The sequence below is a fragment of the Nematostella vectensis genome, chromosome 1, assembly GCF_932526225.1.
Source record: "Nematostella vectensis chromosome 1, jaNemVect1.1, whole genome shotgun sequence".
In the NCBI taxonomy this organism is placed as follows: domain Eukaryota; kingdom Metazoa; phylum Cnidaria; class Anthozoa; order Actiniaria; family Edwardsiidae; genus Nematostella; species Nematostella vectensis.
This window is the reverse complement of record NC_064034.1, coordinates 7,446,418-7,473,539: the sequence shown is the minus strand read 5'-3', so window position 1 is coordinate 7,473,539 and position 27,122 is coordinate 7,446,418. Positions and strand designations below refer to the sequence as shown.

At 38.5% G+C, this 27,122-nt stretch overlaps 3 protein-coding genes and 2 long non-coding RNA genes across 5 annotated transcripts; 3 read left to right on the top strand and 2 right to left on the bottom strand.

The window, feature by feature from the left end:
* Window positions 1–3,567: 3,567 nt before the first annotated feature.
* Window positions 3,568–5,856, bottom strand: LOC5519004 (calcium homeostasis modulator protein 6). Its single transcript, XM_001638943.3, has 2 exons — window positions 5,352–5,856; window positions 3,568–4,694 (listed from the first exon to the last, which is right to left on the bottom strand). The coding sequence occupies exons 1-2, from the start codon at window positions 5,757–5,759 to the stop codon at window positions 4,212–4,214; spliced, it is 891 nt and encodes a 296-aa protein (XP_001638993.2). The 5' UTR covers window positions 5,760–5,856; the 3' UTR covers window positions 3,568–4,211.
* Window positions 5,857–6,320: 464 nt separating this feature from the next.
* On the top strand, window positions 6,321–9,321 carry LOC116603026. The gene is made up of 2 exons (XR_007312473.1): window positions 6,321–6,403; window positions 8,356–9,321. It is a non-coding gene; the product is annotated as an uncharacterized LOC116603026 (long non-coding RNA).
* LOC5519014 (ATP synthase subunit gamma, mitochondrial) lies at window positions 7,677–11,291 on the bottom strand. The gene is made up of 8 exons (XM_001638944.3): window positions 11,169–11,291; window positions 11,025–11,056; window positions 10,631–10,762; window positions 9,632–9,838; window positions 9,301–9,436; window positions 8,880–8,950; window positions 8,430–8,585; window positions 7,677–7,858 (listed from the first exon to the last, which is right to left on the bottom strand). The coding sequence occupies exons 1-8, from the start codon at window positions 11,219–11,221 to the stop codon at window positions 7,758–7,760; spliced, it is 888 nt and encodes a 295-aa protein (XP_001638994.1). The 5' UTR covers window positions 11,222–11,291; the 3' UTR covers window positions 7,677–7,757.
* On the top strand, window positions 11,286–13,079 carry LOC125570110. Its single transcript, XR_007312471.1, has 4 exons — window positions 11,286–11,405; window positions 11,498–11,553; window positions 12,227–12,314; window positions 12,745–13,079. It is a non-coding gene; the product is annotated as an uncharacterized LOC125570110 (long non-coding RNA).
* Window positions 13,080–14,116: 1,037 nt separating this feature from the next.
* LOC5519018 (SLIT-ROBO Rho GTPase-activating protein 1) lies at window positions 14,117–26,955 on the top strand. The gene is made up of 18 exons (XM_032363943.2): window positions 14,117–14,396; window positions 17,002–17,188; window positions 17,356–17,512; window positions 17,803–17,865; window positions 18,323–18,457; window positions 18,615–18,743; window positions 19,892–20,113; window positions 20,380–20,472; window positions 20,884–21,051; window positions 21,240–21,318; window positions 21,718–21,748; window positions 21,933–22,050; window positions 22,326–22,386; window positions 22,461–22,538; window positions 22,745–22,879; window positions 23,853–23,958; window positions 24,294–24,523; window positions 24,905–26,955. Exons 1-18 carry the CDS (start codon window positions 14,339–14,341, stop codon window positions 25,954–25,956), a joined length of 3,102 nt encoding a protein of 1,033 aa, XP_032219834.1. The 5' UTR covers window positions 14,117–14,338; the 3' UTR covers window positions 25,957–26,955.
* The last annotated feature ends 167 nt before the right edge of the window (window positions 26,956–27,122 follow it).

The window sequence follows — 27,122 nt, the reverse complement described above, 5'->3', positions numbered from 1 at the left end:
CCTGAATTTCCGGACTGGTCTGTCTTAACTAATTTTATTAATTCTAAACATCAACCTGGTTCCTACTTTTCAATTCCTCCGATTTCAGAAGACTTAGTCTTTAATAGCCTTTCTTGTTAAGACATCGGTAAGGCTGCCGGGTTGGACAAGTTGAACGGTTTTTTTATTAAATCAGCAGCTCCTGAAATTTTCCTCTCCTTGACTAAAATCCTAAACCTGAGTATTTCCTTTTGTGTTTTTCCTGATCCTTGGAAAAGTGCGAAAGTGTCACCACTTTTTAAGGATGGGTCTCCTTTTTACCGTACGAATTTTCGTCCCATCTCCGTACTTTGTATCCTATCTAAAATTCTCGAGCGCCACACCCATACTAGTTTTTATTATTTTCTTACTTCACAAGACCTTCTGTCAGATTTTCAATTTGGTTTCCGGTGGTTCCGTTCATGCGAATTGGCCACTATAAATCTCTCTGATTCCATTCTAAAGAATATGGATAATGGACTTCTAAGTGGTATGCTCCTGATTGACCTGAAGAAGGCTTTTGATTTGTTTGATCACAACACCCTCCTATTGAAGCTTGGTTTGTGTGGGTGCGATGAACTAACACTCAAATGGTCTAAGTCTTACTTTTCTGAACGCACTCGGAAAACGTGCTTCAAAGGAGTTTTATCGAATGCACTACCCATTAATGTGGGAGTTCCTCAAGGCAGTATTCTCGGTCCTTTGTTCTTCCTTCTATTCATCAATGACTTGCCCCTTTTTCTCTCCTCTGACTTTGTTACCGATACTACAATGTTTGCAGACAATAACACATTTTTGATTTCCGGCCCCAGTGTGCCTGATGTTGAACTTAAACTAAATAAACTGGCAGCTGATGTACATAAATGGGCTACACACAATCATATGGTACTCAACATCAAGAAAACCAAATCAATGTTAATTGGTTCCCACCAAAAAATATCAAATCTGGCTGAATCCTCTCTTTCAGTAACCTTAAACAGTTGTCCAATTGAGCAAGTAAACAGTGCGCGGGTTCTTGGAGTGGTGTTTGATAACCACCTCACCTGGGAACCTCATGTCGAGCACTTATGCAAAACGATTAGCAGCCGCATATCCCTACTACGCCGTATTGCTCCCTTCCTGACGCCAGCTGGTGCAATACATTACTACAATGCCTGTATTCATAGTCAGTTCCTCTACTGTGCTAGCGTTTGGGGCAACTGCTCACAAAACCTCCAGCTTTTACTTTTACGCTCTCAGAAGCGCGCTGCGCGCACTATTTTGTCTGCAGATTTTTCCGTCCCGTCTGTTTCGCTTTTTTCTCGTTTAAACTGGCTCCCCATTTGTGATTTGATAAAGCAAAGGAAATTATTGACTCTTTTTTCAATCCTTATTAATCCGGATTCCCCTCTTTGTTTGCGTTCAAAGTTTTCTTTTGTTTCGCATGAACGGAGAACGAGATCGTCGACTTCACACATCTCGTGCTCCCCCAGCCCAGGACTGATGCTGGCAAAAGCACCTTTTCCTTTTCTGCAGTTTCTCTTTTTAACCTCCCACCCCCCAGCCTTAAACAACTTGCTGACTCCCGTATTTTAAATCCCAAATCAACTACAAAATGTTACAAGTCTTGCTAAGAAAAAAGTCCGTGATATTTTCCACACTTACCTTAACTCGGTATCTCACTTAGAACAACTTTTTTGCCATACATGCCGTTTTTATATAGACTCCCGCTGCTACTTTTCCTAAAACCGGTTATCCATTCTCATGTTAATTGTTATTGCATGTAATTAATGTTTGCCTGTTTGTACTTGTTTCTATGTTGACGTCTACCTGTTTTTGTAGTTAGTTTTGTAGTTAGTTTTTAGTTGCTTTATCAAGATGTAGTATTAGTGATGTCTTGTATAGTTTAATTTCCAAGTTTCCCCTTTGTATTTCCGTAAATGTCTAACATAGTTTTTTTTATTTTTATCATAGGTACTTAGATATAGGGAGGGCCATATATTATAAAACTGTAAAAGGTTAATATGAAACCCTCGTTAAATAAAGTTTATTGTATTGTATTGAAGCCTTTGATTCCATGTCATTGACAGTAGCCTGTGAGTAGCCACGGACTCGCGGAAATTTGCTCCGTTTGTTTAGGCAGGCGGCCCTCGCATCCCCGTAAACGCCTGTTTTACCGAGAAGGGTTTAGTGTTCCCATTGTATTCCTGACCCTCAATGCTTTGATAAGAGTGTTTTATTTATTTTTTTTTTTTTTGGATAGGTTAACACGACTTGCTCCCCCCCCCCCCCCCTCCCCCTTGACACACCTGCATCGGCGACTGGTTTGGCACCAATCCCATAGGAAAAGACGACAGTAGAGAACAAAAACAAAAAACATGGCATCTGACGAACGTTAATAATAGCCAAAGAGTGGACGCCAGGTGAGATCGAATACAGCCTATAATTGTGTGCTAAACGGAAATATCGGTATCACCCTGACATATAAGGTGCAATCGCCTCGTGGATGGATGGATGGGGGGGTGTTGAAAATGGTAACAGGCAGGGGCTCATAAGTAGGGGCAATCCAATAAATCCAATAAATACCAATACAGGTATATTAGGATAATGTACAAAGTAGGTTGGCTTATATGCCTAAACTCTATTCATAATATTTAATTACATCATCACAAAATTTCAGGACTAGGCTCGTAATGGAGTCATCTGTTAAGCTCATAATATACAAAATAAGGTCTTTTGGCCTTAACAGTTTGAAAGAGTTATTGATTGCAAATAGATCATTAAAAAATAATCGACGTATATCATTGACATAGTCGCATTCCATTAATCCCCAACCTTATTTTTTCACATTTTTCACAAATCCTTAATTCATAAGGTAAATTTTTATAGCGGCCTGTTTCAATTGCTAGTTTGTGTGCCGAGACACGCAATCTAGTCATAGATTGTCGGCGTCTATCATTAGCTTCTGATAAATATTTTTCTAGTTTAAAATTTGTCTTGATCTTGCAACAAGTGCGTAGCTTTCCACTATTTTGATTTAACTGTGCCTGGGTTCTCCAAAATGTTGCATAACTTTTATATATGTCACAGCGTTCCCTAGGATCAGGCTATTTTTAGACGCGCGCGCACGAACGGGCCAATCATCTACTTTGACGTTGGTCGCGCGCGCGAGTGACGTGAGGCTGCACGCGCAAATTGCAGTTAGGAAGTTATCTAATTGCAGTTTATCCATCATCCGTCGGTTTTGTTTGTTTACCAAAAGAATTGCAAGCTAGAATTCAAAGTCATAGGTAGGGTTGGATTCATATTAAAGAAGAGAGCAACAAAAAGTCAAAGTACCGAAGAGAGAACATAGCTTTTTGTCTGAGACTGCGCGTGCAGTTGAGCTCAGCCAAAACGTCAACTCAGAGGTTGAATCTGATTGGCTCATCCAAGCGTCTAAAAATAGCCTGATCCTAGGAAACGCCGTGACACTTATATAGTACCAGAACATGGGGAAGTTGATTGTCCCTACTTATGAGCCCCTGTAACAGGCAAAAACAAATCCAGATGAAAAAACGCTAAAGGATGGACTTTTGAAACCTCATTTTGATTTCTTTATTTTACATTAAGATTAATTTTACGAAAAGACACTATTACCCTTGGCCTTGGTAATACAACCAACCAACAACTTACAACTCGGCATATGGCAGTGACAAGCCCCTAGTACCCATGACTAAAAAGACTAAAATAAAAATTATCTAGTACCTAAATGATAACCTTACGGTAAATAGACAGTAGAATCGTGGGTAAAATCACATGGCGACTTATTTTAGATAAGAAACCTTAAACAGTTAAAGTCGAGCTTACTGTCAGTCGGCAATGAAACGCTGGGACACACATAGCGAAAAATGATCTTTCAATTAAGAACCTATTCTCCCCCAACAGGCTGATTATAGGTTCTTATAATAAAAAGGGAGTTTGATGGCAAATTTGAGCCTAGGTTATTAAACACGCGTGTTTACCCATCTCTTTGCCCCGCAAACAAAAATTCTGGCTAGGCATCAGGTTAGGTTGAAATGAATAACATTTCTAATCTGCTGTAGCTGGATGGGGGTGTTAAACTCACCCCTCCCCAAACCCTCAACCCGAAAAATTCTTGGGGACATACTTGGCAATCGAAAGAGATTTAGTTTATCGAGTCTATATAAGTAGTAATCCAAAGGGGGTAGTTTTTACTGCTCGTCCGATGTTCGTGTTGTTAGTGGCATGCTTTCCGGTTCGGCTCCATCGGTTGCTCCACTTTTCGGTTTTGATTTGTTTTTTGCGCCATCTGAATCATCCTTGTACAAGCCCATGACGTCCCCACCATGCGCAGGGTACATCCTTGCCAGTTCACTGATCCCATTCTTGACCAGATCTGAGAGATCTTCGTTCCTCGCGTCTTTGATGATATCATTGACTACTCCTTCAGCCCTCTCTTTCACTAGTGGGGTTAGGCTTTCACGGAAGAACTTCATGGCGTGGTCGGCCTCTTCCTTTTCCAGGTCTTCCTTGCTGATGGCGGGATCTACTTTCTTGCAGAGCCTTATCAGGGAGATGGCGATTACCGCGCATCCGATGAGTGCTGCAAGCAGGATGAACGCAATCATCTGTGACATCGCTGCCGCATTCAAGAAATCTTGAGAGATCTCTTTCTTAGCTTCCGTTGTGTTTGCCTGGGAATGCGGACGGCAGAGTTTATTAATAGACATGTATTGAACCACGGCCCGGGGAGACTCCCCTGTATTCTTAATTCGGATACGGTTATTTCAGACCTACGACGGCCGCAATCCTATTCCCAGGGGCTGAGTTGCTGTGTCAGTCTAAAAAAAATTATACTCTCTTTTAGAGTGTTTTGTCCAGAAATCGTCATGCACAGTTTACAAGAAAACTATTTTCATTCCCTTCAGAAGGCCTCTTTGTACCGCCTCAACCCAACTTCAACATAACATCTCTATATACCACTAGACACTACGACACCCCTGCCATACAATTAATGCACCCAAATTTGAATGCAATCACGGCCAAGGGTCACTGAACACGGCAAGAGATTGCCACTCGAGTCGTGGGTTTTTGCACGTACTACTGGAAACAAGCTCTATTTTGGAAGTTTTAATACTTTTTGTTAGGGGGAAAAAGAATCATGCATGTGTGCATGTTTACTCTCGACGCAGCTTTCACCATTCCGTGCATTGTTTGTAGTTTGTGAATTTTAGCTCGGCATGAATAAATGAACTCTTAGTTTGATTATAAATGTGCTCAGAAGTTGAAAAACTTTAGAATTAAAAAAAAAAAACAATATATCTAGTAACATATATTGTTTACTGACTTACTTTAGCCATCGCTACATCTTCTGGTCCCAATTTTGCGCACACGTAAAATTTCGTGTCAACAAAAGCAATGACCAACCAAGAAATAGGCAGTAGAATTCCGAGAAAGATCGGCTTTCTTGCCCTGTACCAATAGCCTCGGACCTTCTTTCTTTTGGGACAACAACTAGTAACGGCAGCCCAGAATGAGTCGGAGGCCATAAGAGAGAGACAAAACAGGACTGCGGCGGGAATGAGCAAGTACATATAGCCATAGGCCTTGTAGTGAACGGAGGGGCATTTGAACGTGACGTTAGCAAAAAACTCTTTGCCGCCGTAGACAACAAGCGTCATGATTGCGCTCTTCAGTGGCACCTCAGCTGAGCCAAAATAACTAGTTAGTTCGGTCCATAGCTTTTTTATGGAGTCCATGATTACAGCGAGCTCTCTGTGCAGCTACGCACGGTGACAGGAAAAAGGGCTGTGTTGGTGACACGGACGGATAATCCTAACAGTGTCAAGAGGCATTGCGTGACAAAGAGGTCAGACAATATGCAAAAAGTGTCTAGAGGCATTGCGTGACCAAATGTGCAGACAATAGGCAAAAAGTGTCTCGAGGCATTGCGTGGCAAAAAGTGCAGACAATAGGTAAAAAGTGTCTCGAGGAATTGCGTGGCAAAAAGTGCAGACAATAGGTAAAAAGTGTCTAGAGGCATTGCGTGACCAAATGTGAAGACAATAGGCAAAAAGTGTCTAGAGGCATTGCGTGACCAAATGTGCAGACAATAGGTAAGAAGTGTCTAGAGGCATGTGTGACGAAAAGAGCAGACTTTTTGGGTTGAAGTCCTGACATAAGTACATGTTTAAAAAAAGAAAATCTGAACAATATCTCTCTGCAAGTCATTGTGTATTTACTTTACTTAGAGTTCTTTGCTGCTATTGCAGATTGAAGACATTTGAAGCTTTTGCACTTTGCGTATGTGTATCATGGGTGTGCAGCTGAGGTTAAAGGCTGAATGTGCAGTATGTTGATCGGTAACTACCATCGAACAATTTGGGGATCTACTAGGGAACAAGTAAATTATTTTACATGATCATTTATAGCGGTTTCAGGTCACATGCTGCCTTCACCGTGGTCACATGCTGCCTTCACCGTCAAAAAAATATACAGCACTATTTGACTTTTGCTGTAGTGTGCTGTCACTCAATATGCTCTTGACCAATCACAGCCCACAGCGAAGCCTTTCTGATAGCGGGGCGAGTTTGGGGAGTACAAGTTTCAGCCTGAGCATTTTCCGCTCACTTATGGTTCCAAATGGCCAAAGCATTTGCCAATTATTTGAGATAGTTATTTTCTTGAGACATGAAGGCAGATCAGTATATCAAATAGCCAGAACGATCATACGTAAGTGTTGTGTACGGTGTTGTTTTTGTATGAAAACATGCTAGACGTTCAAGATTCATTAAGAAGAAAATCAAAGAAAAGGAAAAGCGAAATAAGTTACTTGAGGCCTATGGACAACACATGGCATTTTTACTATTTCAAAACTGTACTGTGACTTCTAGCTTCAGATAATAATTTGCAAGGCCAAAGAGGGAAAACCAGAACTACATCTACGAATTGTAGATCGAATCTTAAGGTAATTCCCTTGAAATAGTTCTACAACCCAGATTTTCTTTAAAATTGGCATAAACAATATTGAAGTTAAGGGCTTTCAAAAAATGTAATAAAAAAATAGGGGTACCGACCTCGTTTTCACAACAGAGGGGCGTAAAGTTGACGCGTTTTTACTAATCGTGCGAGGAAAAATCCCAACTTTTAGTTTTCAAAAAGAGTATCTTTAGTCTTTAGAAAATTAAGTTCTGTTTGTCGAGCTAACAAAATCCGAATTCCCAAACAATATTACACATTTTAGAGATTGCACTAAAAGACACTGTTTTCTTCTTTTAGTATATCATTTTTCCGTATAACCGACTTTGTTTTTCACTATGCGCAGAAGTGGTGCGCAGTGCAATTCAAGGGAACTACCTTAAACAGGCAAATAGTTTCAAAATCAACTCTTAGCAAAGTTTTGCAACCCAGTGAAAAAAGGTGAGATATTTTATGTTCATAAGGTCTGTGTGTAAGGCAGTAGGTCTTTTTGCTGGGGCTACTGTTAGCAACAGATATCACTGAGTTTGCTAATTCTCAAAATAATTCATCATGTTTCATTCCATATCGATCTTTTTACTACAGTAAAAGTCAAATAGTGCCCTAGATTTTTTTTGATGGCAAAGGCAGCATGTGATCTGAAAACACTATTTAATAAACAATGCTACTATTCCAGTAGTCATATAAAACAACTCATATTCGTAATTCAAAACATGTTTAATCTCACTCCATTACAAACCCAAAGACAGGGTTAACCTGCATTTCTTACATAAAAGGACCTAGACGGCGGCAGCACCAGAAATGATCTCCACCAATTCCCTTGTAATGACTGCCTGACGGGTGCGGTTATAAGTCAGCGTAAGCTTGTCAATCATTTCACCTGCGAATACAGAGGAATCAAACTCAGTTTGCTTTAATAGAGAGTTAAATAAAATGTCTTTTTGTTGTTGCCTTGTGCAATTAGTGCTACAGTTAAAGCTCAGCATTGTTGGTTAAAGGATTTTGTGCACACTGTCTTTGTTGCAACTTGACTTTTTGTACACTATATAAAGCATAATGTTAGTAGTCACAAATGCACAAATTACCTCATTATCATTATCTACTACTATAACTCCATTCCACGCTATTTTCCCCAAGCTCCATTCCAAACTACACTATCATAATAACCAAATTCGTAGTTTCACCATTCTATCAATTACTTTTTTGTTTTTACTGTCATGCCATAAACCATTTGACTGAACACAGGAAGATAACTGATTGGTCAAAGTAGTGACTATGCACTTTTCCCAGACAAGGCTTGGGCTTTTGAAGTCTTTTGAAGTCATTGTTGCAACACTGTGCATCTAGCTATAAATTAATGCAACATCTTTCTTGTAGGCTTTCTTGGTTAATGCTAGCATTGTTTGCTAGTGTAAAGGGCTTCTACTTAGCAAAAGTTGTGTGGTACATACCAGCATTCTTGGTTGCTGCATCCATGGCTGTCATTCTGGCACTGTGTTCACTGCATGATTGCTCCTTCATTCCAAAGAAGAGCATGCTAGCAAGATTGAACTCCTGGTAGCATCTTATCACTTCTGAGTCAAGCTCATCATATGAGCTCATAGAGTCTGAAATTTAATTAGTAAAACCTTTAAATACATTGATACCCACTGGGTATGTACTGTACATCATATACATCATCAACACCAGAAGACTGGTAGTCCAGCCAGGCTTTTGTTTCTTAGAATTAGAGCTATTTTCATTATCATCACATTATGTAAGGTTATATTGGCTAGAACTAGTCAGATTTCTTTCATAGTTGCATATAGTACCTCTTTGAAAAATACAAGGCTTGATATTAGGAAATAATACACCAAGAAGTAAATAACAAACACACAGTGAACTGCAGTTTTATATCTGACCTGAGGCTGCATTGTTGAGGTTGTCAAATGAGTAGATGGATTTGGTGCTTGCCCTGAATGAAACTACAGACCTACAAGGATATATGCACATACAATTAGTGACAAATAAAAATTGGGTCCGACTTTGTTTAGTACACCTAAAGGTTGAGCAAACTTCTATCCACTTATAAAACATCAACCTCTAATGAAATGGAACACCACAATATAGTAATACTCTTAATATACCAATAGTTGCTGTATAACAACCACAATACTGTGTCCTAGCAACAGCAAAATACACTTTGAGGTAATCATTCTTATATATAGATACCCTTTATATACACTCTTGTTCCATATCATTAATCAAGGTCCCATTTTTCAGCACATGCCTAGACAGAATATATAAACAAATTAGTCATCCTGTTGGTGTACTGTACATTACCTGAATACATTGTAGAACATGTCTCCTGTGTTAAAGTCGAATCCTGCATCCAGGATTTCTTGAGCCAAAAATGTTGCTTCACAGAAAAGTGGAGGCTTCTTGCCGACATCCATGAAAGACATCAGCATGTTTTTACCTGAAGGCAAAGCAGTAGAACTGTAAAAGGGTGTGTACAGCCATACAAATGCCTATAGAAAATAGCTCTCATTTGAGATTTTTTGTTTGCAAATTTTTTTAATCATTTTTGTGTGTAACTGTTTTGTACAGGTGAAAAAGGGGGCACACAAAAAGGCCATCCAAATGTTGTCTACTGAAAAAGTATTTTACTTACCAAGGGTTCTTGAGAGTATCTGCTTAGTTTTGTCCCCAAAGGACACAATGCCAACATTCCTGCTTGGATTGCCAGCAATACTAGCTTTGACAGCCTTAGCAAGACCTGAGTGAATTCCACCACAGAGGCCACGGTCGGAAGACAGTACGACTATCAAGTGCTTTGGATCCTCTGATTCTTGTTTGATCTCCACTTTGTCATACAATGCTAAAACAGCAATACATCTTGCTTGTTAGCCAAGTAAAAATCAGTCAGCCTTGAATATTAGCTAAGTAAAAATCAGAAAACACTGAACAATCGCTCTCAACATTGACATTAGTGACAAGGGGCTATGATTATTGGGCTTGGAAACACAAATTGGGACACTCTTCATACATAGACACAGTGAGTCTCTAAAAAGCAATCAGTACTGTATTCTGACAAGTGAAAAGGGAAATCTAATTACTTTAGTGGGGCATTTACCTTCATGGAAGTGAAATGCAGTGAACACCTTGGCATGCAAGTACAATTTAAAAGGAGAATATCACCACCCCAGGGGTAAATTATAAAAACTGAATACTCTTCTGGATCAATTGAATCGAAGATTATTTCTAAGGTGAGTAGTAAGGAGAGGTGTTGTTTTGTACATGCCAAACAAACCTGTGTGAGAGACTTCTGATTTGTGCATCCCAAACAGATCTTCAGCTGATTTGTGTATGCTTAACATATTCTTGTGTAAGTCTTCTGATTTGTAGATGTTTAATAAATTCATGTGTTATGCTGCTGATTTGGAGGTGTTAAACAAATTCTTGTGTGAGTCTTCTGATTTTTGCAGTGAGACAGAAGACAGAAGGTAGGGGGAGGACATCAATTGACTAGTGCATTAGCAACCAATACCTTGGCCAAACAATTGGCCTGATTTATATACCATAAACAATCAATCCCAACATATTTTTTTCTGTCCCTTGCTATATTGTTGTACCAAGCTTTTACTTCATATTTGAACAGAGGTATACGAACCAGTAGCACCATCTCCGTAGGCTCTTGCTGATTTCAGCTCTTTCTCAGCGCGACCAAATTTGGCCGCTGACACCATCTTCATTGATTTGGTGATTTTCTGGATATTCTTCACTGACCTCAATCTAAGGGAGACTAAAAATGACAAAATCTTAAATTTCAAGATAAAACTCGAGGTAAGAAAATTTCAAAACCTTGGAAATCTTGCACAAATGGATAGAAATATTCATGAATAAAAAGTCAAACAAATATTTGCTAAGACAAACGGACGCAGAGCTCTCTTTGCGAAGATTAACAACTAAAATGTTAGATCACTTTCAGTTTATTCTACGAAGATCTAAACACTGTTACTTCCAATAACGTGTATTTAGTACATGAGTAAAATCTTTTTACTCACTATCCTTCAGGGTGGCCATGTTTCTTACACCGCTGCAAAAGAAAAATTATACAAAAGGTTTTAATTGCTCGGAATATAGTGAAAGCTTTCAACATACAAGCTATTCATAGGTGATATTTGTAAAGGATATCTTGCAATTTTTACCATGATTTTGGCTGAAAAACAGCCCCACGGAGAAATGCTCCGGTAGCCGCCATCTTGAATCTTGTTCGTGGTGTGCCGCGGTCACGTGACTTCAAAAAACCGCTGAGGGCACTGGTGTATATAACATAGCTTCTGATTGGGTCGTTGGCAAATAAACCAATAGACAAGCGCGATAAAATACCATCGCGGGCCTTTAGAAACTTTTGCACGTTGCTTTCAAAATGTCTGGGCGAGAAGGTAAAGATTTTTTTTGCAAAAAAGCATTCAGATGTGTTTCTTATGTTTATAAAGCGATCGGGTTGGCTCACTGGTTTGCTAAATCGTTTCAGGAGGAAAGAAAAAGCCTTTAAAACAGCCGAAAAAGAAAGGCGGTGATGATTGTGAGGTTTGTGAGCTCCATTGAGAGTGATTTTCTTTTCTTATACTATTTCTTGATGTGTCGTTCGTTTTTGTCCGTATTTTTCACATTCTAGCTGTAATCTGATATCAAGAGATAATAGGATATATTGAAATCTATATTGGAAAGGACCGACATCTAATTTAAGATTTTTAAGCGATATGAAAATGAGAGCATCTCTCTGTGCTTGATTCATTCCACTTTGGCTAAACTTGGGAGTGCCTCTCCACTTATTTGCATTATCTTTATAGTTACTAGCTCGATATATAGAAATCGAGGTATGAAGTCCCATGGACTCTATGTGGACGTGTACCTTGAAGTTGCTCCTTTATACCTCCCCTCCCCCCTCCCCCTCCTCACTCCCTATTTGGACTAGATTTTGATTAAAAGGATTAAATGGAAGCTTTCCTCCTGCGATATGTTTAATATTCTAGCACCCCCTTTCCTGAAGAAATTACCCCTGAGATATCATGTTTCTTTAAGGAATAACTGGCAGTGAAATAGGTTTCTTGATGTGTACATACTTGAGACTGTAGCATTTTCTCTATCAAATGAGTGAATTTCTTAAAGTGGCACTCTCTAATAAGCACCATCTGTCTGCAATCAAAAGTAGAAGCATTTTTTTGAAATCGCTATACTGTATTCTTGTTGTTTTGTACAGGAAGATATTGCTTTCAAGCAAAAGCAGAAAGAGGAGAAAAAGGCATTAGAAGAGGCAAAATCCAAAGCTGCCAAGAAAGGACCAATGGGTATACTTGCTACACAATACACCAAAAACTGGAACGCCAAATTTTCGTCTTTGATAAGAGTTCTGCCCTGTTCATAAACCTTCTGGTTTATAAACACGATTATTTGGGCTTTTTGTATTTATTCTACTTTTATCACATATTCTAGACTTCAAGGCTATTTTTATCCATTCATACCCTAAGGGAGAGGGTATTTTCTCATATAAGCAAGACAAAGGGTGATTTGAACGTGTTTTGTTCAAAATCCTTGTCCAGATTTTAGAGGCTGAGTAACTTTCTTTGGATCTATATCAGATGTAGAAAACTCTATTTGTACTTTTTAAGGTCTAACTTTTGCCAAGCATTAGAATTCAGATTATGTAAACGTTTTATTCTCTTTCTTAAATGGTTGATATCTTTGGATTTCTAATTTCTATTTCCATTTTTTTCACAGCGGCAGGTGGGATCAAGAAGTCTGGGAAGAAATAACAGATTTTCATTTAACAACTTACTACAGCAATAATAGGAGAATATTGAACTTCTACTAAGTTTACTACAATTGTAGTAGGAAAATATTTTACTGTTAATCAAACATCATGATTGTTTGGGCAACAACAGGTTCCTACACAATCATGTAAATATATTCCTTCCTAACATTCTGCTTTTTCATCATTTGCTTACACAATAAGTTTATTTCATTTCCTTACACAATGAGTTTATTCTGAGGAGAGCTTCAGTATATACTTTGTACAACCCTTGTTTTGCACAATAAATTATTTTTTACCATTGGTTCTTTTTCAAGTATGTTATATGTTTAGCCTAGAAATGTAGAAACAACTCCTCTTATAGCTACTAGAAGATTGTTTCACAATTATGTGGTTATTCATGAGCTTCAACCATAATATTGTGTACATCAAGGTGTATTCCAGTGTAGGGTGGTGATGGGCTTTGTTTGTTTGGGGGATCATATAGATAGACATTTTTATTTGTCATCAAGTACACAAGAATGTACATGGATGAGTCCCGAAATAGTTTAATGATCAGAAGGAAAAGTAGATCCCTTATCAACAATTTCCAACTGTTTAACTGGCTTCTGACTTTTGTAATTCTATTGAAATTGCACCTGGTGCCTTTTTACTGGCCAGCACCTTGTGGAGAGGTGACAATTTCAGAGTCAGCCAATGAATATATTTCAAGAATTTGATTTAACCATTGAAATTGCCATCAAGAGTTTGCTTTATATTGAAAATTGCAGTACACTAGGGCCTGAAAAGGTGAAACAGACCTTTATTTTTGGCCAAGAAGCTTTGGATTACCAGGGACAGGATTTCCACTACCAGGAAAGGGCTTGGAAAAAATGGTGACTAGGAAGCCAGAAAAGTTGAACAATAGCAGCTATTAAAAAACAGGATTTCAACATCACATCCTTCAGGAGCCTACTGGAACAGAAGTAAAAGGCACCATCAAGGGGCATGCAGCATATTTAGTACAGGGGGTGAAATATATGATGAAGAAGGATAAGTTAGAAAAAATTACGAAAAGTCTGTCATATAATGAGTAGGCTAAAGCCCCCACCCCCTCTACACTGTGTTGAGAAAAAACAACTAAAATATCTAAAGAACAGTCACCTCATTTTGAGCTAAACTACTACATTTAAAAAACATCAATCATTGGCGTCTTTTATTTTTGATCATTTCATGCTGAAGGATAACTTCTATTCCTTAGCACTAGAATTCCCTAGCCTCCCCTCCCCTTGTGATAATAACGAATTCTTTTCTCCCGTTTCCCCGAAAGAAAATATAGCCTCGTATGCATGTTAACCGAGCAAGCCTGGGCAATGATTTGGCCTCGGCTGGCTCGCAGTAAAGCAATGTTTTTCTTCCGGCATAACTGATGTTATTTCTTTGGTCTTTTAGCAGTGGAAAACAAAGTGGATTGCTTGATCTTAGGGTCCTGTATCACGAGAACACCCTCGTACTGCTTTGAACTCCTCCCAGTTGTTCAAAAGTTCAATGGCTTTACGAATCACGGGCTGAATCCTTGCTGAAATGTCGGCGACGAAAAAGGGCAAGGCAGCCCAAGTTGAATTTGAAAACCAGACAAAAGGTAGGAAAGAAAGCGCGTAGGTACCTCACGAAATCATATCTACTTGAGCTGGTCTCCACATTTGAAGTATCACTCTATATTGTATAAATATATATATGTGGCTTCTGTCGATGTGCTTTCTTTCCGGTGTAGGCCATGTGTCTTTTGAAATGGGATCGGGACGATTCTTTCAGAGCAACTCGACATCTTTTCAAAGATAAACTGTTGGTGATCTCTTATTTCCCATTCAACTAGGGAGTTCGGATAGCGACTTCCTATTTCTTTTAAAACCTGGTATGCTGAGCTTACGGAGAGACCATAGGTTTGATATAGACTGGACGTGCTTCGTCGGATGAAGGATAGGAAGCTTGTATCCCTATAAAGGAAGTGCGAGATTTTGTTTGCGTTCTTTGCCAACCAAGAATTTTATTTGCTTTTCTGGATTGTCCAGTTTGTCGACTGTACTTAATACATTCATATGTTCAGAACCAATTGAATATCCTATTTATAAACTCTGCGCTTTCGAGTTGCCCTTTTGTTTTTTTCCCGTGAGCATCAGTTGAAACTGACCATTCGATTGTCAAACAATTCGAAAGCCCCCAGTTATAGTTTGTTCAATTATATATTCATCAATGATGTATTTACATGAAAATCTTTCTTTCCTGGCTGAGAAGTGCTTGTTATTGTGTCATCATTAAAGGTATTCAGAAATCGATACTTCACGATTATAGTAATAGACAACTTGAATTGCTATATTTGTACATTTTTACTTTAGCCTTCGATCATGGTCCTTCAGCAAAGATTGGAAGATTAACCAAATAAAACAGGCACAGGCGAGCCGTAAGCGATTAAGAAACAAAAGAATAAACGTATAAAACTGAAATAAAATACTTGTAGTCGGTTATTTGATTTATTGTGGACAATAACTGTTTTAATTGTATGTGACTTTGTTGTTGTACATTATTTCTAGATCGAATGTGTCAGCCTGACTAACTGACTGTTCTAATGTTCTTCAAGCTAACAGCCCTGTTATATGTCAATGTATATGTCTAGTCACAGGCAATTACATGTCTCATTTCCAAAATCTTGGATACAGGTGCTAGAAATCTTTTATTTTTGTTTTTATTGTTTTATAGCTTCAGGGACTATTTCTCTTTTAAGGTCATAACAAGCCATTTGAAAAAGAATATGTTAACAGCATAAGAAGACTTTATGTTAGACCTCAGGAGTCAACTTGGCTTTCACTTTTGTATTACTTTGCTCTTGAGGCGTCCAAATAAACCATGATTGTGATGTATTATTCAAGTTCAAAATGTTGAAAAAATACCAATATGTTTTTATATTTTTATTGAATTGGAATATAAATTGTAAGCCTAGCTTCATAAGACATAATCTCATAAAACTTTATTGTTCTGCTTCAAAAAAATTAATCCCTCCTTTGAAAGCCTTATTGATTGTTGTAATTAATTTATAATCTGAAATAGTTTTAAAGGCAATTACTGTGAGTACGAGAGCCATCACCACATGCTGGTTAGCCAAGCATATCCCTAGGCTTTTTTCTCTCTCTTAATAAGACCATGTGCTCTTTATAAACCTAAAAACAAAACAAAAAAACCAATGGCACAAATTTGAAATCCTTTTTGGGTAAGTGTTCACATCAATCAGTTTATAAAATATGTCATATGATTCTTTTTCCTGATTCCATTCCTTTATAAGGCTCTTGATAAAATTCCTGTTTGTAATGGTGTATGCTTATATGTGCTTCAAGTGATTGATCATGAATAAATTGCAACTGGATTTTTTAGTAGTGAGTATTTAATATTATATGAATTTTTGTACTATGTGTTGAATAGAGTACACATATTCACATGATTTATAAATTAGAGTTTATTGGTGTTTTGTGTTACTTATATTTAAAGATAAAAACCTTTTATATATGTAAGTGGAAGTATTTTAGCATAGACTGTACATGAAATGTTATGTATATCCAGTACATCCTGCATTTTATTTTAATTTATAAGGAACCAGATGCATTTAACTGTTTAACTGTAATTTTAAACTCATATTTACTCGAATAAGCCCCTCCCCCGAATAAACGCCCCCTTTAAACCAAAACTATTTATAAGCGCCTCCCCTGAATAAGCGCCCCTCTCTCCTCCTGAGGTTTTATGTAACTAAATAAAATGAATATTATATTGTAGTTCTAAAAAAGCACTGGAGCTCATAGAAAGGGAAAGAGAACATTTAATGGATGAAAATTGAAAAAAGCTGCTTCAAGTTGTAATAATGATATAGAGTAAAGAAACTGATGTAGTATAAAACTAATATTAAATGAATAAAAACACTTTGGCCTTTTGTTCGAAATTTGCCCTTTTAAATAAGTGCCTCCCCCTGAATAAGCACCCCATCTGACAGTCAAAAATTTAATGAGCGATGGGGCGCTTATTCGAGTGAATACGGAAGTCTAAAAAAATTAAAGACTTCTTGCATTGCTGAATAGGAAAGAAGTTAAAACAATAAGTAAATCAACTGTGTCTAAATTTTCACTTCTAGATTATAGTTGAGATTGCAAAAAGCTTATAAAATCTTCCATTTGATGAATTAATGCTAATTCTTTTAATTACAGAAATCCGCCAATTGCTGAGCGAGCAACTAAAAGGCTATGATGCACGTACTGAAGGGAAGGTGCTGTTCCTGGCAGATCTGCAGGAATACTGCAAAAAGATGTCTGAAGTTGAAACAGAATACAGCAAGAATCTCGATCGCCTTTCTGACAGATTCCTAGACAGACTGCAGAAATTCAAAGCCCAAAGGTGCTTTAAAGTTTCATTAACTTCATTAACTTTCTTCATTTGGTATGGGCATAGGTTGCCATGTGATTTTGGTTGTGAAAAATAAAATGCAACTTGAATTCATTGCTTTTGAGTGAAAAATACATAATTGATATACTAGGGGTAACATGAACTCTTATTGTTTCTAGGAAAGAGAGGTCTACAACAATGGATGTGTGGCACAAACTACTGGTTGAGACAAAAAACAGAGCCAAACAACGCCAGAGCTTCAGTGATAATCTGGCTAATAATATTGCAAATAGATTTATGTCCATGAGCGATGACTATCAGCGAATATCAAAGAAGGTAGTTGTTTTGTTTTGTGATTCTACTATTTCAGCTTTAGTGTTTTCTTTTTGTTGTTATTGTTAGGAATCAACCATTTAATATCTGAGGGAGGAAGCATTTTTTCTCTCTTAATATTTATCTTATGTCCCTTTTACCCAAAGATTTTTTGTTCAATTGAGATTTTGGCTTGCTTATTTTTTTTAAGGTTTTCATTACTGACTCAAATATAAAATGGTCTGTTCCTTTTATTTTAATATTGTATTATTATTGTTGTTGTTGTTTGTGAATTTTATCAATTTATCTTTCAGTGTAGAGAGGCAGGATTGATTCTGCAAGATGAACTTTGCAAAACTGTCCATGAGTTGCAAAGGGTAGGTCATGTAAAGTATGGTAGTCATGGAATGGTCTTGTAGTATATACTGTAATTTTGTGAGAATCATTATCTCCAATATCATATCATTCATTCACTTTTTCTTTTCTTTTTTTACAAAACAGTACACATACATCTTACTGTACAAAAAGTATTTCAGGGGCCGATCTAGGGGGGGGGGGCAATCTAGGGGGGTCCGATCTAGGGGGGGGTCCGATCTAGGGGGGGCCGATCTAGGGGGGGCGATCTAGGGGGGGGTGGGCCGAGCCTGCCCCTGCCCCCCTTTTTTCAGACATTTGGCAGAAAAAAATAACAAGAAATATAAGACTTCTTCCGATGGAAGAACAATAAATCCCCCCCTTTCCCTTGGAACCCTTGCTTCAGCTCCCCCTTTTTGGAATTTCTGGTTCCGCCCCGTACAGTAGATTACAATCTATACTGGGTGAATTGATTTCCAGAAACTCCGGAAGTACCACACAATGTTTGGTGAAAGCAAAACTGCTGAATCGAAGCTAAAGAGTACAGAGATAGCCCTCTCTAAATCAGAAGAGTCGGGTAGGAAAAATGAGAAGATGACAAAACAAAAGGAAAAGGTAAGAACTCTATTATAACCATAATGCCCCCATCTAAAGCTAAAGTACAGCATTTACCACCAGCAATTACCCCCACCTTCCCTTTCAGTTTAAGGTACAATAACTGGGTAACTGAATAATTTGAGAAAGTCTTAACCAGTGTTATTATCTCCTTCAGCACCAGCAGAGATATTCTGAGAACAAAAGAAAGAGTGTCAAGGCAAAGAATGAGTATGTGCTGGCTTTAAAGTCCACCAATAGCTTCCTGCAATATTACTACACCAACTGCCTTGGGGATCTTGTGGATGTAAGTAACAGTTGTAAACATGTGTTAAGAAGTAAGGATACCTTTCAGTTCTTAAAGAATGTCAATCAGCCAACTTTCTTATTATGTACACTATGTACCTTTTAGAATACAGTATTCTTCAAACATCCATCCACAATTGAATTGTAGTACTTTATAAACTCACAATGTAGAGAAATAATACTTAATATAAGAATCCCGGCTCATTTATTTGCAGTCACCCTAATTTTCAATGCAGTGGCTATATGCCTGACAGTTAGGAAAAGTCCTCAATGGACTAAATGCCAATAAATTGTCAATCTAGTAAGTACAAAGTGTTATATATTTGTTTAGAAAGGACAAGCTAATCTGAGTTGAGCTTTGTTTTCGGTTTGTGAATGTTTTTCTCCGTCTATCTACACCATAACATCATAATTTTAGTGCCAATTTTCTACTACATGCTGCTAAATGTTGGCAGTTTTCAATTTACAAAAATATTATGGTAAGTTGTCAGCCTTGTGAGCTAAAAGTATTGTATATTTGTTGGAAAAGGCAAGTGAATCTGAATTGCCCTTTGTTGTCAGAATTTTATATTTTTCCTTGCTTGTATACACCATAAAATCGCTATTTTAGTAACACTTGAATTTTATCTGCTACAATAATAACACATTTGAGAAAGGTGTTATTATTGTATACAAGCAACAAAAAACAATCAGTTCTAACAAATAAAGATCAGATTAGCTTCACCTGTCTAAACTACTACTGTATAGAATACATTGAACTCACAAGATTGACAATCTACCGTTATATTTTAGCAAATTGAGAACTTCCAACATTTAGCAGCATATTGGCACTAAAATAAATGGCAGTAAAATTACGATTTTATAGTGTACATAGACAACAAAAACATTTGACAACAACAAACAACAAAGCTGAACTTAGATTGTTTTGCCCTTTCTTAACAAAATATAGAATAATTTAAACTCAGTAGGTCGACAATTTACTGGCTTATTTAAATAAATCAAAAACTGTCAGGAATTAAGTCTATTGAGGACCTTTCCCGACTGTCGGGCATATAGCCACTGCAAATTTTATATCAATTATAATTCAAGTCAGAAATTCGTTAATCATCTTCTTGGTAATGACTAAGGTTTACCTTTTTCGATTCCCAGGGCTTTGATTTCAACTTCCATGATTCATTTGAAAGAGCAATTGCAGCTTACACCCAAGCAGAAACAAATGCTTCAGCAGCCACCATCCACTCTATGAATGTTGTTCAAGAGGCCAAGCTCACTATTAATCCTGATTTGGACAAGAAATACTTCTTTGAAGATAATCTTTCCATATTTGCTATACCCTTCAAGTTTCAGTATCTTCCATACTCCGAAGAGGAGGTACAGTATATATGATATTCTCCATTTTAAAGGCTTAGTTCTTATAGATATTTTCCACAGGGGGTGTTCAGGGTACTCAGGCAGCCATATAGTGGGTCATTTCTTATAGAAGGATCGTCAAATGCCGTTTTTTCAATATAATAATACCTAAGACTGTGCATCTTCAGCTATGCCAATTCTGAGTACCGGCGTTTTCTACACAGTATAATTTCTTGTGCATTAGTGTTTTTAAGCCATTTTCTCATTCATTATAATTTGTTGTTTAGTCATGTCAGATTACACCACAGCAGATTGATATTGTTGACTTCCACTGCGAATTGTTTGAAAGACTGAAGCAGATAAAAGCTGAGACAGACGAGGTAAGGTAGCCACATAAGGATTGGTACCTATTACCCTGGCACCCTTGGTTGAAACTCTGATAGTCTATAATAGGGAGTAACTGAATAAGAAGCAAAATAATGGGGAACATGAATGAACACTGCTGTCATTTCTTGAAGAGGCACATAGCATTACTGTTTACACAACATGTTTCATTATTGTAATTGGTTGAATAAACACCTCCCCTGAATAAGCACCTCGCCTCAGAAGAAAAATATGACTAAGGTTCCTCCCTAAACATGTTGCACTCAATAGACTTCACTGGAGAGGGGGTCTTTAAGTTATAGCTGTGCCAGCAATGTTGGTTGTTTTGGCCAGCAATGTAAGCTCTGTTTGCATCATTATTGCTCATCAACTCTAGGAGAGTACTTGATTTCTGCCTTATGCCACAGATCCACAAGACAGTGGAAGCTACGGCAGATGCCCTGAAAGAGATGTACAAGCAGTGGGACTTGGAGATGAATAAAATGGCAAATGGTGAGACAGACATGGTGACTGGTGTAATGAACTGTCAATCCATCAAGAACAGCAGCGATGACCTTGAGATGTACTATGTCACGGTAAGCCAATTTCTTTATTACTTTTGTTTTGCAGAGGAAGACAAACATGAAGTTTTGTGTTAGGGGTGAGAGGGGCATGGATGCAAAGATCCACCCTTTAGTTGGACATTTAATTTCCATTTTCACAATTCATCATGCATGAAAAGACAATGTCTTTTTCTGAAAATGTGCTATTTCTTTCCTTTCAGAAACTCAGAGAATATATTATGACAAGTAGTCTAAAAATCCGAATTGCAGCAGAGAATCAGACTCTAGTTAAGACTTTAGGTGAGTTAGTTGATGTATTACATGCTTATACTGTAACACAAAATACTTTTGTTTTTCACTTTTTCTCCAAATTAAACGTTCTGATGTACACACCTTACAACATTTTAAAAATATTAACTGAGTATATGTATAGTTTAATTGAAGTTTAATTGATTATGACCTAATAACTACAGTGTATGCTAACAAAATAATTGTATCTGTAATAGTTTCTTTTTCCCCAAATGAAAGATTTTAAAGTTTTAAGCCTTTATTTTTACTAACACACTGATTTATTTTATTTGTGCAAAACGTTTGATTACTTGAAATGTATATTTTATTTCATTTTTACCTCCAATGTGAATAAAGCAGTACGGCATATTATCACATCCAAAAATTAAAGTTCTTTTACTTATGTTATAGGTGAAGTTACAGAGGACACAGTTGGTAGAAGGTGCGTTTGTTGCAGCGGATATTTATCCAGCATTGAAGGGAAATCTCATTCTGTTATTGTTTTTAAGAAAAGATAATATTGTCTGGTTGCTAAATGTTCCATATTGGAGTTATCTGAAAATGTCCTTTTGAACATTCCTCTGACAATGATATAGCCTAGTTTTTTAATGTCTTGTGTTTTGTAGGAGAGCGACTCATAGGCAGATGATGGTCAGTGCTAACTCTGCCAAGACAGCCAAGATTCTTGAGTCAATTCAGAAGAAGACCAAGATCTTTGGATGTAATCTAGAACAATACCTTAAGGTTAGCTGACATTGAAACCACATATTCCAGTAAAAGGTTGAAAAAGTTTTGGCCCTCTCATTCAAGCTTTGTAGGTATTTGCCTACAACTTTAACAAATAGACGAGGAAACCTTTAAAATTATTTTTCATACATTTTGCAACAGGAATGCCAGCCGTCAAGTGTAACTGCCTAATATTAATAAATGCCCTTTATTCAGAGAATATTGCATACTGAATGTCACATTCTATGTACCAAACAAAGACAGCAAATTCTTTTCAACTTTCTATTAAACAGATAACAGGAAGGGAGATTCCAGAAGTTGTTGAAAGCTGTGTGCGATTTATCAAGAGATTTGGTAAGCTTCTTGAAATTAAAATAAGGTCCTCTGATATGTTAAAACTTATTTTCCATTGTTCTATGCTTCAACAGGCCTAGATCACCCTGGAATCTTTCGCCTCTCTGGATCTTCGACCGATATCAATGACATGAAGCAGCTGTTCGAATGTGGTATGTTTTTTGACAAAAAAAGTATTCAAATTTAGTGGCCAATCGCAACGTTCTTACAAAAATCTTGCGAAAACGTCCAACTGGTTATTGATTTTTCAATATTATTAAAGACGAGAATTTGGCAGAGTCGAATTCCAGTTTTTGGTGTATAGTAACTCTAAGTGAAATAGTAAAACTTTCACAAATATGTTGCATTGTGTAAATAGGTCGAGACCCCTTGGCCGGGCTTAACCACTGGAAGGATATCAACGCCGTGGCGGGTCTGCTTCGAGTCTACTTCCGTGAACTTGAGGACCCTCTCTTCCCAAGCTCGCATTACCAGCAATTCATAGAAGCGTCACGTGAGTCGCAGTGGGACTAATACGCGTAGTAATGGCCTTGTTGCCAATCCGTACTACTTTACTTGTCAGGCCCGTACCCGCACACAACGGCCGAAAGTCCACTTTCGGTTCTCAATAGCTGCGTGCTATTTGTAGCAAAACTATAAAGCATAAGTTAGATCAATCTGGTATGTAGCCAAATCTAACAATAATAAACGTCCCGTGGAGATACTGTAAAGGCATAAAAAAAATCCCTTTTTGTTTTTTCGGGGGTAGTCAGATTTTTATTAGAGAACTCACTCCTCCCCCACCCTCTCCCCCGGAAAAATTAGGTCCACTTTTTTGGATTTCGCACCCCTTCCCCCCCCCCCCCCCCCCTCCCCTCCAAAGGAAATTCCTAAGTACGGGCCTGCTTGTGTTTCATTGAGAGTTCCTGGGAGCATCAACCTTTCTTTCTTTCTTTGATCGTGTTTTCTCTGGAACGCCCTATCTGAATACTCTTTTGTCATGTCCTCTAAAGATAACATGTCCTCTGAACATATTTTCTAAACATTTTCTTGGACAAGCCCTCTTTCCATTACCTCTAAACATGTCCTCTGATCATGTTTTCTGAACGTTTTCTTTGACTTGCCCTCTTTTCATTCCTCAGGTCGTCTGAACATGTTCACCTACATGTAGCTAGCCTCCTTGGCATGTCTTCTGCGCATTGCCTCTTAAGATTCTATGGACATTTTCTATGCACATTCAATCTTTTCAATATCGACATTTATTTTGGAAATGTCTACTGAACATGTCTTTACTTTCCATCTGAACATTATTAGCGCCCATTCATCGACTTTCTTGTGGCTACATCCTTGGCAAAAGTACTTTCTCAGGACTGTCATAATAACAGTACTTTCGTACTCTAGGGAAGCCATCTAGTTTTTGGTTTGCTGTCCTTGGATTTGTCTCGGGTGTAAGGTTTGTAGTAACTGGGGTCCTTTCCTTTTTCCAGGGTTTCCGACCAATGAAGATGTTATTCGGCAAGTAACGTGTGTCATCAATGAGCTACCAGACAGTGTCAACCGCGTTATGAAATATCTGTTTAAGTTTCTCAAGCAGTAAGTTTATTCCCTGTGTACACCTTGTTTAATTTTGCTCTTATTGTTTCCTTACTAGTTCCATTTGTTCATTGAACGCCCGTTCTCTCGTCAAAAAAATGCGCGTTTTCTTCTTTTCTTGTCGTCGCTTTAAGGTTTGTCCTGTTAAGCACAGGTCAATCGTACTATCGTACTAAGTGGTCGCTAAAAATACTTGTAGCCCACTCTTCCCTGTATTTTTCACGCTTACGCATTATGATGTAATGTTCTTTGTAGTAGAGTAGTAGCTGCGAACTGCGAACTCTTTCAACCACCGAAAGGTTGGAAAAGCTAAATCGTGTCGTCGTGTTTCGTAGGGTGAGTGAACACAGTGAGCAGAACAAGATGGATGCACATAACTTGGCAGTGGTGTTTGGCCCTACTCTGCTGCGAATCCCTAGCGAGCAAGATATGATCACATATCAGAGTCACGTCAACGGCATGATGGAAGTGATCATTAAGAACTACGATCAAGTCTTCCCTCAGAATGACTTTGACACGGATGGGCCGAGACTTTCGGAGACTGAAGAGAGTGACAGCGAGGAGGGTAAGTGCATAGGAGAGACAGTGAATCTGACACGAATATGCCTACTTCCATATATCAGACGCGAATATGCCTAATTCAAACGTAAAACGCATAAGACAAATTGTCATTGTCAAATATCAGCTCCGATCTCATTATATGTCTGTAACGTAATGTATCAGAAATGTATCACACGATTATCCACTGAAAGTCATCAATAGTCTATTTTTGTCCGAGACGCATGTGCCCTAGTTCATATGACCTTTTAAATCTATCCACGGCCATAAAACAGGCTACTTTGAGCTTCCTGTTGAATCCCGCCGTAAGCTTTGAAGTCGCTGATAGCCTCCATAGAAAGTGTATAAATAGCCTTCCAACACAATCTAAAGTTGTCTTTCTTCTCAGATTTCGAGCCCAGAGACGCTGCTGCGCTGTACGACTACTCGGCCCGTTCATCCAAAGAACTCTCGTTCAAAAAGGGTGATATAATCCGCGTCTTCAAGCGCTTTAATGATGACTGGTGGGACGGAACGCTTGGCGACTCGGACGGCTTTGTACCGGCTTCTTACATCAAAATTCAGGACCCTGATTCAACCGAAGGAGACAGCATGTTCTCGCCCCAGACTGATCTATCCAGATCATTGAGTGGAGGAGAGTCACATAGAGCAAAAGACTTGAACGGTCCTCCTAGGATTCCTAAACGGGAGGGCTCGTTAAAGAAGCGGCACGACAGTGCCAATGATCGTGGAAGTCCTGTGGGGCCGTGTCCACAACCCCCTATAGAAGAAATAAGCGCACCTCCTAAGACCTCTACCCCAGTTGGGATTCCTTTTGGAATTCCAGGTACCCCTGTCGGGACGCCGTTGGGGGTTTCAGGTTTTAAACCTGCCATTTCCACAGATGACATTGTAAATAGACAACGCTCGCTTCGAACCCGGGGAAGAGATGACTTGTCACTTGACGAACGCTCCGAGGGGAAGGGAGCGGAGACACCACGATCCACGTCCCTTCCACGAGGCGCTTCACCTCATCGCTCCATTGAAGAGCTGGACAAAGTGTTAGAGGAAGAGGAGCTGCGAATGGCGCTCGAGGCGAAACTCGACAACCCCAAGGAGTCACCTCAGAGAAGTCAGTCACTTGAACTGGATAAATCGGACGATTACCCCAAACCCCCGATCTGGCAGGTACGCGAGGGAACAGACACCTTCCCAGACCCACCCTTGAGCCCGAGGTCATCTGTTGCACCGAAAGTCCCGCCCGCCGTTAAGCCCAAGCCTAAGGGGGGTCGGCCCAACCCACCGTCAAGAGGAGAGTCCGGAAGTGATCTGCTTGCGTCACTGCATGCCGCCCAGGCCGCACGCGGTCATCGCCCGGGCTCCATAGGCTCGGAAAAGCCATCAACAGAGGAAAACAGAAGAGACAGCCGTGGCTCGGTAGCAGACGACACTCAGCTTTAGACGTCTTCGAGGGTACTAAGCTTCCATTGTTGACAAAAAAATTGCTTTATACTAAAATTGCGCAGAGAGTGTAGCTACAGAATCATCATTTCTGATCATGCGTTGGGTATGAAACAGTGAGAATATATTTTGTATCAATCGATTGAAGATTATCTAAGCGACAGATTAGGACCCCTATTTTCCTTCCGGTTACGATTGCGGATGTATATAAATACTACTTGCATTAGGCATTATGATTTTACCTCAGCTGTTGCTGTTCTCAAGACATCAATGTAGGTATAGACCATGATTCCGTGGAAGAGTAGGGATAGTGAAGGAGGTTTGTAAATATAGTTCGGGTATCAAGGGGTTATTCATGCGCAATAATAAATGATTATTTAGGTAAACTATAAAGAGGTAATAAGCATTAGTTAGTTCATTAAATAAAAGGACTTCTATTTTGAGGTAGTTTGGCACAGACTCGTGCATCTATTTTCTATACTGCTTTCTTGTTGCTGATCACAATAGGGGATGCCTTTGCTTCCTTAATAATTGTGCGTCGTCATATACACTTATTATGATCAGGAACATGATGGGTCGTGCAGATCTTCTCGGTTTACAAAGTCGGATGCCTATTGGGCAACATTAAAGCAAGAAAACGATTGGCCTGTGACGTTCGAATGACAGCGCCAGAAACCAAGTCAAAGGAGATTTGGAGACAACCTGAGAATTAGGATAACGTTTCTCAATAAACTGTTATCCTATGGAATCAGGACTACAACAGTTTATAAAGTTGTCTTAAACGGGGTTGACATTCATAGATCAGAAGACGTAGTTGTTGATTGCCTTAATTATGTACTTTTCTCATTGTTACAAAAGAATAACTGGCAAATATTTTAGACAAAAATATATTTTCTAACAATGAACATTTTGGTCATTGAAAAAAGAATTGTTGTTACTATTGACGGAATTAATTTTGAATCGTTCCTCAAATAGATAATAAATATTTTAGAACACGAAGGTTGTAGTGGTTTTGTGAAAACGTTTGACAACAATCCATTTGAAATAACGTCTGGTTGTTGGAGTTGGCAGGGGCTTGGCCAAGTATATTCACTGACCTAGGAATGGTTTTCTCACATTCTAAAGCTATTCCCGACCTCCGGAAAATAGGTCACTAGACACATCTG